The 13,384-nt window shown below is 39.5% G+C and overlaps 1 protein-coding gene across 5 annotated transcripts in view; it reads left to right on the forward strand.

The window, feature by feature from the left end:
- ambra1a (autophagy and beclin 1 regulator 1a) overlaps nucleotides 1-13,384 on the forward strand; it is a 390,498-nt gene that overhangs the window by 39,771 nt on the left and 337,343 nt on the right. For all 5 annotated transcript variants that reach the window (XM_043706209.2, XM_087996752.1, XM_043706210.2 and 2 more), the window contains exon 6: nucleotides 1,623-1,689. In XM_043706209.2, the coding sequence (XP_043562144.1) occupies nucleotides 1,623-1,689 (67 nt within the window). The remainder of the gene's footprint in view (nucleotides 1-1,622; nucleotides 1,690-13,384) is intronic.

The following is a 13,384-nucleotide window of genomic DNA, read 5'->3' on the forward strand; positions in this document are numbered from 1 at the left end:
ACTGCTGAAATGTTCCCCGACTGGGAGGCAAATCCCAGGCTGGCGATTGTTGCGTGGTGTCCATTAATCTGTTGCCATAATATCTGCATGGTCTCGCCCATATAACATGCCTAGGGGCATCCTTACTTGCAGTGTATGAGGTGGACAATGTAGGCTGTAGGGATGATCTTGGCAAAATGTTCATTGTCATTAATGACTTATTGAAGGCTGCAAAGATCATGGCGTAGTTTCTCCGCTCTGTGGATGTACTGTCAAGTCAGCATTTATTACCCATCCTTAATTGTCCAGAGGGCAGTTAAGCATCAACTACATTGCCATGGGTCTGGAGTCACATGTAGGCCAGGTGGCAAATTTCCTTCTCCAAGGAGCATTAGTGAACCAGATAGGTTTTTCCAACAATTGCAAATGGTTTTATAGCCATCATTAGACTAATTCATATTTATTGGATTAAAATTCCACCATCTGCCATGATGGGATTTGAAATCAGGTCCCCAGGGTTTTGGATTAATAGTCTAGTGACAATATCACGAGGCTATCACCTTCCCTTAGGTATATTGAAGTCATTGGTTGAATTGGTTATTAAGTCGGTGGCAGTCCAGTAAGAACACATTGAGGAGTATTAAGGTTCAGTAACATAACGTGGAACAACAGGAGTGACTGTGTGCATGGACTAGGAAAGGTTGCCAAGTGTTTTCTCCCAGAAACACATTTGGTGGCAGTTGGCTGATAGAGCAATCTGGCATCTTAGTTGTCATTTTTTTTTTCTTTTGTTTAGAGTGAGCCCACTAAATTTATTAAGTTTCCAATATCGCTATGTCGGCCTTTGAATTCTTAATTTTCAGATTGCTGGTTAAGTGCGGTGCAAATATTATACATCACGTAATGCTATAGCTTGATTCCAAATTGTTGTGAAACTTACCAAATAATTTAAATTGCAAAATTGTTTAATTCACAAAAATAATGGATGCAGTAGAGTTATGCTGCCAGACTGTTGATACTTTACTCGGGTTATGTATCTGGATAGTATAGATAGTGGGCAAGTCTGATCCTGATTTTAGCTGATGCCCATGTTTGTCTACTGCCCAATAGAGTTCATGGTTAGCAATCTGAATCAGAAACTCAGACCAAATGTTTTACTTTTGTCTTTTCTAGATGTAGAAGTGTGCTTTGTGTTCATCTGTGTGGTGGATGTTGATTCAATTCTCACTTTGAAAAGGGAATTGAATAACCACCAAAAGGAATAACATTGCAACAGTATAGGGCAGGGAATGAGTGGGACTAGACACGTTGCTGTTGTCAAGAATGGTCTTTGATGCTGTAATCATTTTATGATTCTGTTTTGTCATTTAAGGAATAAGAGAAATATAAATATCTTATTATTTTGCAATTGAATATATGAACTTGTGCTAGAGATTTACCCAAAATGAAAAATATGTTTCCTCAATTTCTTATAATGGAATGACTTGGTATGTTTTTTTTTGGAGATGTTTTTGAGTTTCATTATTTATTGAAAACTGATTTCTGAAGACTTTCTCATTTGTACCATCACTGGTTTTGGTTTTGTCTCTGCCTATTAAATGCACTTTGCTTGGGGTGAATGATACTGTCTTTGTGTTTTACAGACTCGTCAGGTTCGATTCACTGGGCCATAACCTCCTGACTGCAATTGTCAATCCTTCAAACCAGCAGGTGATTGCCTGACTTTGTACTTTACTGGTCTTGAATTTTCTGGGAGGCATTTAGTGGCATCAAGCATTGAATTTTGCAGAGGAAGTTGGCCTTACCCTTGCTGACAACCATGGTACTACTATTAATTTAAATATCAGTGAGCTGCAAGATTATACCCCTGATGGCTATTTTCCAAACCCAGGTGGAATACTTCATGTGTGCTCACTAGGAGAGGATAATAATGATTCCATTGTTGAATTGCCTGTTAAAACTTGATATATAGATTCATCCATGAAGAATAGCAGGAATGTGGCCCTGTAGATGTATTGAATTTGTGGAGCAAAAACCCAATTAGAATTTGCTGCATTCAAGAGGGAGACAAATGGGCAGAAACTAAACGGAGGTAAAACGTAGTGGAAGGTCATTAAATAAAACTGGTTAACATGTAGATGAGTTTGCAAAAATATAGTTTCAAAGATACTGGGTGCTCTTTGAGATGGTTAATGGTCCTCACCCGAGATGGTATGCAATACTAAAATAATGAAGCACCAGATGCTATATTGAAAATTTTGTGTAACTTCATGTTGCTGAATGCCTGGAAAATTACTTGGGGAAAATACAGAGCTCCTAGAATCTGTTGGGAAGAAGCAGTCCTTCCAGACAGGAGCATTTAATGTGAATAAATAATTCTGTTGGTCAGGATTGATAAAAATGCAAGTAAAGTCCTCGTTAATTAAGGAGCCCAAAACTTTATGTGGGTGTTGTCTGGCTGAAGCTTTACATAGTTAGAGTGAGACTTTCCTGCTTTTGTGCTCCATTTCCCTTGTAATGAAGGCCAACATTCCATTAATCTTTCTAACTACATGCTGTACCTAGATGCCAACTTTTTGCCATTTATGTACAAAGGCGCAGTCCTGTTTCTCCACTTTTTTAAAAAAGCCGATTTTCTATTCTTTCTGCCAAAATGAGCAATTTTTTCACATTATGCTCCACTTGCTAATATTTTGCCCACTCTTTTTTTACAAATCTACTTTTAAAGTATTTATCTACTCTACACCCATTTCCAGACTTTGTGACCTCCGAAAACATTATTTTCCTACCTATTTCTGTAACACCAAGTTTAGCTGTAACATGGTCTGTCCCATCATCAAAATCAAGATTGTGAACCATAAATTGTTGAGGCCCAACACTGATCCCTTTTCATTCCACCTCTTCCAGTTTGCCAATCTGAAAGTGACCTATTTATTCAGAATCCTTGCTTCTTGTTTCTTAGCTAGTGGTGGCTCAGTGGTTAGCACTGCTGCCTCACAGCACCAGGGTCCCAGGTTCGATTCCAGCCTAGGGTGACTGTCTGTGTGTAGTTTGCACATTCTCCCCTTGTCTGCGTGGGTTTCCTCCGGCTGCTCCAGTTTCCTCCCACAATCCAAAGATGTGCGGGTTAGGTGAATTGGTCAAACTAACTTGCCCATAATCGGGTGAATATGGGGAATGGGTGGGTTACTCCTCGGAGGATCGGTATGGACTTGTTGGGCTGAAGGGCCTGTTTCCATACTGTAGGGTATCTAATCTAATCAAAAATCTTCTACTCAGGCTCAGAGATCATCCCCAACGCCATGAGCTTTTCTCTTGTGCAGTAATCTTTTATGTGGCACTTTTTATGGAATGCCTTTTGGAAATCTGAATATGCCACAATTACCAGTCCCCTTTGTCAACTCTTTTATGTACTTGCAGAGTTTTTATATTCCCCTTTGCTAGTTTTCTTTCATATTCAAATTTCTCCCTAAAACTTTGGTCATCCTTTGCTGGATTTAGGATGCTGATGCTGTGAATCTTTGCCTTTTCCAGACGTGGGTGACCTATTGACTTTTCTGCCAGTTACAATTAGAAACCTGTTATTTTTTAACCAAGATCTTCCCTTTCATGCGTCAAATCCAGGCACCAGCTATCCCTGCAAAACAAACCTTCTTCCCTAAACTGGCCTTACCTGTGCCAGTTTATTTTTTCTAGTGCATTTTGATGTTGGTGTTCATTTCATTTCTGCTCCATGTTGGCCTCATTTTGCTGCAGACACTAGGAGCACAGGGATTGTTTTAAAGGTCAGAGGTTGAGAGTGTCACTTAAGTATCATGTTCTGGGAACACAGTGGCATAGTGGGAGTGCTACTGGATTAGTAATGAACCTCATGTTCACATTCTGGGGATGTAGCTTTACTCCATTAATTCAATTAAAAATACTAAAATTATTTAAAAAAAGAACTAGTCTAATGGTGACTATGTAGCCAATGGTGATTGCTATCAAAACCTATCTGGTTCACGAATGTCCTTTTTGGGAAGAAAATCTGCCATCCTTGTCTTGTCTGATCTACATTTGGGTTCGGAACCAGGGTAATGTGGTTGACTCTTGATTCTCCTCTGGGTCAACTAGAATAGACGATAAATGGTGTTCTAGCCAGTGACACCCACATCTGATAAACTAATGTTTTAAGAAAAAAGGAAGTTGGAGATTTGTAGAAGGCAGAAAGGGACCCACTGAAAAATATAAGTAATGAGCAATATGTTGGATATTGCTATCATCTACAGGTTTTAAAATGTGCAAGGAGGAAGATAATCAAAGGAAGAGTAAGAGAAATTCAGGCAGTTGCAACTGAAGGCAAAGTTTTATTTCTCCGAACAGTGCCATCGGAGGTCAACTGTTCTAGTGACTTTTTAAAAAAGTAAATGGTCTCTTGTTGGATGAAGAAACGTTACAGTTTGCCTACATTAAATAAATACTTGTTCAGGTCTGATGGACCATAATGTATTTAATCTACAAATCATAGGAAACAGGTTGTTGAATCGGGCGGTTTATGCTCAATATTTTCCGTGCACATTGTTTTCTTTGAAAACATCCCTTCAAAAGCTATTACTTGAAGGTGCACTTTTGATTATGTGCACTTTTGGGTGAATCCGATCATTGTTTTATTGAGTATTTAAATACTTGAGACACTTGTTGATTTATTACAAATTTACAGGTATGAAATTGCGAGGGCATCAAAGCTGCAGCTTGCTTGTGCACCGTTGGAGATGGAAAGTTGAAATCATCACTGTAATTATTAAAATTAAATTTTAGCCAAAGTTTGCTTGATTTGATCAGCATTCTGAGACATTTTGCTACTTGCTTGTGATGCTAAGCACACCTGATTTTTATTTGGGCCCTGTGAAATTCACAAATTAAGTGCACTAGAGTTTGATCTGAATTTTTCATTACTGCACCAACTTTGCTCGAGAGTTCTCATAAAATCCCTTTGTTTCTTTTCAAATAACCTTTTGAACCGATGTGCATGATCATCTCTTAAGCTACGATGTTACGTGGTGTTACATTTAGAGGTAAAGCCATCTCTGATCACTTTGTATTAATCTGCACCCACATCCACATTCCTCTTCCTAATTCATCCATTTTAAAGCAAAGTATTGCAAATGTTGGAAATCAGAAATAAAAACAGAAAATGCTGGAAACAATCAGCAAGTTAGGCAACGTAAGTGGAGAAGTAACAATGCTAATGCTTCGGGTAAGTTTCAACAGAGTTGGGAAAAGTTTGAAACATAACACAAAAGGTGACAGAATTGGTAAAAGATCAGAAGGGAAGGTTTGTGTCAGATTGGAACACAATAGATTTTAAATGGCAAAAGTTGGAGTTGCAAAGCCAAAATGAATGTTAATAGAGCAAGTAAGGAAACAATAAGATGTCTTCCAATCCTTTACCCTCTGTATTCAACTGATCATTCCTCCCCCCCCCCCCCCCCCTCCCCAACTAACACAACTTTCTCCTTTGTTAGTATTCTGAAGGCATAATTTCCTTGGCAATGTGTCTCACTACCTCAGTCAATCTCAATAAACGCTTTCTTCCCATGACTTTATGAAACACCATGATCACATACGCTCCAGTCAGAAAAACACCCCTTTACAATTACCGTCTTCTGTGACCAAGCCAAATTTGAATCCAACTTGCCGTGGATGCTGTGTGACTTAATCTTCTGGACCAGCCTACCATGAGGGACTTTGACAGATGAACTAGTGATTTATTTATACTTTCAATTTATAATACCTGCACATAATACAATCTTCTCTCTAACAAGGAGAACAAATACAGATTGGGTAGCCACTTTTCAGAACATTTTTATTCAGTCTAAATCAGTGATCCTTTGCTTCCATAACTTGTCTTTTTAGTCTGATAGAAAGGTGGAGTCTGACATTTTTGTCCTTGGGCTGCTGTACTGTTCCAATAAAGCTCAGTGTAGTTTTGAGGAATAGCACCTGAATTTTCAGTTGGGACGTTTACTGCTTCTCAACGTTAACACGAGTTATGCAGTTACAGACCCCAACCTCTGCCTTTCTTTGTTTGCTAATGTTGTTTTTCCTATCTTGACTTTGTTTTTGCTTTCGGTCAGCAACTGTTCATTATTCTGCAATTCCCATTTCCCCAGATTCATTTTTCCCCCTGACTTGTTCTATTACCACTCCCTTTGGTCTTGCACTACCCACCCTGTTTGAATTCTTTTGCTGTCCTGTCTTCGAAATGCAACCGGTGAGGTGAAATTGAGGCCCAGGCCTGTGTGTGTGTGTAAATTTGAGAAAGTAAATAGGAATCAAACAATGATGTCGTAGGAAGCCATAGGTTGCTTGGTTCAAGTAACTGATGATGGGAAGAGTGTATGTTACTGACATTGAAAAAAGATGTCTTTCAAAGCCTTTAATTACTGCTGCAATTTGTTCTTTATTGGTATCATCTTTATTCACTAGTTGTATTTAACCTGGAGATGTAGCATTTATGAATTATAAATTAAAATAATTAATTTAAAACACAGTAAGATAGAAAGGCAAGTGATGTGTTGTGACTGAAGAGTGTGGAAGATTCTGCTGCAGTTATATATGAAGTTTGCTTCAGTCAGTGGGCTGGAAGCAGAGCTGAAGACACTGCAGCACATTGGAGCAATGCAATGTTATCTGGACAATTCATTCCAAGAGATGACCGCACCCCTTAAGATAGGATCGGCCAATTTGGCCAGTAGTTAGGGGTGGGATGGAGCGACTGTGAGTGAGGCATGTAATAGGACCCAGAGGGCAAGAGTGTTGGATCCACAACCTTTGCCAATTGTCTAACAGGTTGAGGATTTTTCTCAACTTGTATGGATGAGTGTGAGGCTGCAGGGTTGGATTGAATAAACTGCCCATGGCCCAATGGTCCTGGAAGCCATTCAGGTAGGGCCAGAGCCAAGAAAAAAGTGTGATGGTATTAGGGGACAATATAGTGAGAGAGATTGATATTGTGCTCTGTAGCAAGGATCTTGTGTCCAGACAGCTGAGTTATCTGCTGAGTGCTAGGATTTGAGAGATTTCCTCTGGGCTGGAGAAGAATGTGTAGTGGGATTGGGAAGATCCAGTAGTTGTCCATGTTGTCACCAATGATTTGGATAGAACAAGGAATGAGGTTCTGCTGAGAGAGAACAAGAAGCTAGGAGCTAATTAAAAATCAGAATCTCAAAGGTAATAAACTCTGGTGAGCCACTTACAAGTTGGCATAGGGCAAATAAGATTAGAGAAACAAATGCACGGCTTACAGACTGGTTTGGGGAAAAATGGGTTCCGGGTTGTGGGGCACTGGCTCCAGTGCAGTCAGTTCTATAATGTGATGGTTGCGTTTTTGTGCAACCCTGTGTTATAGAAAAATCGCGCTTTAGAAACAGCGCTTAAAGTGTCAGTGCTGTAATTGCATTACAACCAACACACATTTTAAATTTCACTTTATAGAAACAGCATCCCCAATTCGTCAATCGCGTTACAGTGAATTCACGTTGATCAAATGCAAGTTATAACAGACCGACCTGCACTGAGTAAAGTGTTGGCTCTGGACTGTTGGAATGGTCTCCACATGAACCATGATGTTCTAGTGATCTGAATAGCTAGGTGCATACAGAGGGCTTTAATTAAACAAGGGAGACAAACTATGAAGGATTAAGCTTTGGTAAATGTAGCAAATCAACGGACAGAGTCCAGGCTGGAATCAAGATAGTAATATGGCAAATGAAGCTCAGAGAATGCTTGGAATGGATAGAAAGAATAAACTCAAGAATATAATTACTGCATGTTCCAATGATAACAAAGATAACACTTTAGACTCTGCATCTTTAGACATGTAGTGTTCATAACCAAAAGTAAATGAATTCACTGTGCATGTAGAAGAAATTAAATCTGATCTGATAACCAATATGGGGTATGACTACAGGATGACCAGAATTGTATCCTGAATATTGAGGGACAAATGACTTTTGAGAAGAATAGGAAACAAGGTGAAGGTGTAGGCGTAGCACTCTTATTCTAAGATGGTATAGATGATGCAAGAGTGCAAAGAGAATAGTGGCCAAGCCATGGCCTAATGAGGGAGGTTAGAGATAATATCGCATCCAAAAATAGACATAAATTGGCAACAAAAGAACCAATAAACCTGAGGATTGGGAACAGTTTAGAAGTCAGCAAAGAATGACCATAGGATTGATTAAAAGGGGAAGATAGAGCTTGAGAGTAAGCTTGTTGGGATCACAAGAACTGAAATCAGATGTTTCTATAGGTACATAAAGTGAAAAAGCTTGGTGAAAACTAATGTAGGTCCCTGCCAGTCAGAAATGGTGGAATTTAAAATGAAGAGCAATGAAATGACTGACAAATTCACACTGCTTCTGGCTTCACAAAGGAGAACAAGATTAATGTACCAGGAATGATGAGCAACACAGGGTTTACTGAGAGGGAGGAACTGAAACAAATCTGTATTAGTAGAGAAATGGTGTACAAGAAATTGATAGGATTGAAGTCTGCTCAATCCGTAGGGCCTAATGATCTACATCCCATAATACTTAGGGAAGTGGCTCTAGAAATAGTGGATGCATTGGTGGTCATCTTCCAAATTTCTTTAGACTCTGCAATAGTTTCTACAGATTGGAAAACAGCTAATGTAAGCCCATTATTTAAAAAGGGAGGTAGAGAGAAAACAGAATTATAGACCACGGAGTCTAACGACAGTAATATAGAAGATTCTAGAGTCCATCAAGGATTTTAAAACCGAGCACTTAAATAGTGGTAGAGTCAAACATTGGGTAGATTTGCAAAAGGGAAATTGTGCTTGACTAATCTACCGGAATTCTTTGAGTTTATAACTGGTAGAGTTGATCATGGGGAGCTAGTGTATGTGATTTAACTTGGATTTTCAGAAGGCTTTTGACAATGTTTCATATAAGAAGTTAGTGTGTAAAATTGAAGCTCGTGGGATCGGGGTAGTAACTTGAAATGAATAGCAGACAGGAAACAGAGCAGGAATAAATGGGTTTTTCTCTGAATGGCAGGCAGTGATTAGTGGGGTCCCCAGGGATTAGAACTAGGACGCCAACTGTTCACAATGTATATTAATGATTCAGATGAGGGAACTAATATAACATCTCAAACTTTGCTTCCACCCACATTTGTGTTATATGTGAGCTGTGAGTAGGATGCAGAGATGTTACATTGTGACTTGGACAGACTAGGTGAGTGGACAAATGATTGGAAGATGCAGTACAACGTGGATAGATGGGAGCTTATCTATTTAGGTAACAAAACAGGAAGACTGATTATTATTATTTGAAGGGTTGTAAATTGAGAAAGAGGAACACTCAAGAAGTCCTGGGTGTCCTTGTGCACCAGTTGCTTGAAAGTAAGCACAAAGTTGTAGCAGGCAGTAAAAAAGGCAAACTGTACGTTCGCCTTCATAGTGAGAGAATTTGACTGTTAGAACAAGGATGTCTTGCTGTAATTATACAGGTCATTTGTGAGGCCACACTTGAAATATTGTGTGCTGTTTTGATCTCATCTGTGGAAGGATGCTCTGACTATGGAGGGATTACTTTATGAAATTGTTTCCTGGGGTGGCAGGACAGGTGTATGAGGAGAGATTGAGTCAGTTAGGATTGTATTCACTGCAGTTTAGAAGAATGAAGGGGATCTGCTAAAAATCTATAAAATTCCAACAGCATTAGATAGGTTAGAACAGAATAGCATATCCTTCATTGTCATGTGTACTCAAGTACAGACGTACAGTGAAAAGTTTATAATGTCGACTCTTACGGCACCTAAGTACAAATCTTAGAGACAAAAAGAGGAATAAAAAATAAAAGTGGTTGAATTACTTTACAGGGATTCATAGTGTGCGTTAGAAATATGACATCGTTAAAAGGATAGACATTTCAGTCATATAAACGTTACATTGCAGTAGTTAAGTGTAGGGGCTTGCACATGTGGTCTGACTGCCCGCACTAGACCCCAGTCCAACAACCATCCCCGCTCCGCTCCAAGTCTCCAGTCCTCTCCGCTTCAGCTCTCAGCTGCTCCAAGGTAAGTTTTTTTTTCCAGGACTCGCCTCTCTGTGCTGGCCTCCGCTTCGGGAGTCACTTCCCCAAGCCAGTGCAGAGAGGATGTCCCTAGTGGTGGGTTAGTCCAAGGAGAAGGACTGAGATGAGAAATGTCTTCACCCAGGAAGTGGTAAGCCTGTAGAATTCAGTACCCCAACGTGGTTGAGGTCAAAATATTATGTTTTCAAAGAGATAGAGCTGATGTGGGGCAAGGGTGGATCTAGAGTTTTGAGTTTGATGATCAGCAATGACAGAGCAGGCGTGAGGGGCTGAATGACCTATTCCTGCTTCTATCTTCTATGTTTCTATGCTGCAATAGTTTCATTCCCTTAATCAGGACATTTGGATGTAGAATCGGTCTGGATAAAGTCATTTCCCACATGTGCACTGGTTACATCAGCCATCGCCTCTCTTGCCTCTTCTACTGTTTCTAAATCATGGGGTTGTTTTCTGACATCCAATAAAGAAGAGTAAAAATTTCCTCCAACTAATCTATGTTTTCAGTCCTCACCATAAGCTCCACTCTCTAGCAACTGATTCCATCCTTCTCAGTGACAACTGTCTGAGTATGAACCAGCCTGTTTGCAATTTTTAAAAGAAGTTTAAATTCACCTATGAGAAGTAGGTTTCACCAGTTGGGCCAGCATTTATTGCCTATCATTAGTTGCTTTTGAGAAGATGATTGTGAGCTGTTACCTTGAACCTCTGCAGCCCATTTGCTACAAGTGGATCCACAGTGCCATTCGGAAGGGAATTTCAGAATTTTGACCCAGCCATGCTGAAGGAATGATGATTTATTTCCAACTCAGGATGATATGTTTCTTGGACGGGATGTGCAGATGGAGGTGTTCCCATGTGTCTGCTGCTCTTGACCTTTGAGATGGAAGTGGTTGTGGTTTAGAAGTTGCTAGACGAAAGCGAGGACTGCAGATGCTGGAGATCAGAGTCAAGATTAGAGTGGTGCTGGAAAAGCACAGCAGGTCAGGCAGCATCCAGAGAGTAGAAAAATCGATATTTCGGGAAAAAACCTCTAAGTTGCTGCCTAAGGAACCTTGGTGAATTTCTGCATTGTATCTTATAGATTGTACACACTGTCGCTACTGAGGTCAATGGTGGAGGGAATGAATATGATGCCAGTCAAGTAGGCTGCTTTGATATTTGATCTTCAGTGAGCTCCTGACCTCACTTTCTTGCCATCAGAAAAACTGCCAGTTTCTATCTTTAAATCACCTAACTCTACCCCATCTCAGCTTATCTGCAAATTTTCAAGTACTTTATAACTATATCTTTCAGAGTTGATGATTCCATATCATTTAAATCATGCCTCCTACGTTCAGTTCCATAATCTTGTCTCCAATCGGCTGCCTTTTGTTTTAGCTTGCACCTTTTCTTTCACATGATCACATCAGCCCGTTGAACTGCACTGGCTTCAGATTAAGTAATATTTGATTTTAAAATTTATGCACAGGCTTTGGACATCTTCCTGCTTTGACCATTGTATCAACACTCTCCTCAAGCCCCACAGTTCTGAGATATCTGCACTCCTGTAATGCAACACATTTGACATCTATGCATAATCAGAGCTGTGAATACTTTTGTGGCATACCACTGTGTTGTTTTTGTACTATGGTCTTGTGATTAATTTTAAATACAGAACTCTGAAAATAAACTGGACCCATTTAAAAAAAAAACTCCATCCAAGGACACTTGCCCCTCATAAATTATGTTCGCAGTAACTGGGTATGTATAGATGATAGTTTCATAAACTAACTTGTAAAATAACTTGTAAAACAAATTCTGTAAAGCCCAGAGAAAACAGTACAATTTTTCTGTAATATAGAATTTTTAGGATTTCCTGCACGCCTTTGCATTGTGCTGGCAAGAGGATGTATTGGAATTTTGTTTTCGTGGCTAGATTAGCTAAGCAATTGGTTTAATATTTTGGGCTTATATTCTGAGACTCTTTAGTTATGTGCCCTTCACAAAAAATGCATACACGTCTTGTTGAGGAGGTGGGTACATTGATTTAAACAGGCTGGAGTACACCGGAGCAGCTTGGAATTAAGCTCTGAAAGAAATGCTCCATAAACTTGGGTGTAGGGTGCACCTTTGTACGGCTGACAGACTTTGCACTGCGTGAATGGGGAGTAGTAAAGAAGAGTTTCCTTTCCTCCAAAGTACTGGGAATCGAGAAAATCTGAAATTTAAAAGAAAGCGATTGAAATTCTCAGCAGGTCTAGCAGCAACTTTGTCGAGAAAAAGAGAGTTAGTGTTTCAAGTTGATCATCCTTTGTCAGAACAGTCACCAATTTGAAATATTTAACAGTCATGCTTTCCCCAGAATGAGGCTTTTAACACCATCAACAATTATATGTCAGCTATGTGGTGTTCCTAGGCCCCCTTCAGTGCCTTTTTGTCTGATCTGTTGACATGGAAGTGAACATTATGGAGAGGATAGATGTTTTTCCATAGAGTTCTTTTAAAAATGTGGTGGTCAAGTTCTAATGGGTCATGATGAATATTCTGGCTGGCTGAATTCAAATTTTAAGTGAAGTGCAAACTGTTGGTAAGATTTTATCTAACTCCGAGACTGATGTTATGCATGTTAGCTCACGAATGTACTTCATGGATGTATGTATGTTTTTCTAATTTTCCAGTTTAGGAAACTGCGTTCAGGTGATCTTCAGAGTGACTCAAGATTCCATATTAACAGAATTAGTTGTGATAAATGGTTTACGGTGACTTTATACAAAGAAACATTAGAATGAGGATTGTCAGAGAAAGGGATTCTTGAGGAGGTCTGGATTTTGGCCATGGAGTCTGTTTGCAGAGATGTTGTTACAAATTCTGCTAATGCACAAGATATTATGCAGTTAACCCTGTCTTGATGTGGCATACGATATGCAATTTGCATAGATTTTAGCAATTTAGTTTGTTTTATTTTCAAATTGAAAAATGTTTGTATGTTTGAAGATGTTTAACTTGTAAGTATTGCTGTAGGCCTGGTTTATTTTAAATAAACAGTATGAGAGAGAGTGAGTGTTCTTTGGAGGCTAATGGAATGTTGTTTATATTGGGAGACTCTTGACCAGCACAGAGTAAATAATGTAGTGCATTAGACTTCAGTTAGGAGTTGGGGGGGGGGGGGGGGGGGGTGGTGGGGGACACTTTTTAGTTCCATTTGGCAGGTTTCAGAGATGTCTTTGCTGAATTTGGATGTGCAAGACAATTACTCGAAGGAAGGAAGGAAGATAGTTTAGAACTATTATGAAATAGATGACCTTTTTGTAATGGGTTTAGTT

Source organism: Chiloscyllium plagiosum, unplaced genomic scaffold, assembly GCF_037043375.1.
Source record: "Chiloscyllium plagiosum isolate Xiang-an unplaced genomic scaffold, Cpla_swu_hap1 HiC_scaffold_18, whole genome shotgun sequence".
Taxonomy (NCBI): domain Eukaryota; kingdom Metazoa; phylum Chordata; class Chondrichthyes; order Orectolobiformes; family Hemiscylliidae; genus Chiloscyllium; species Chiloscyllium plagiosum.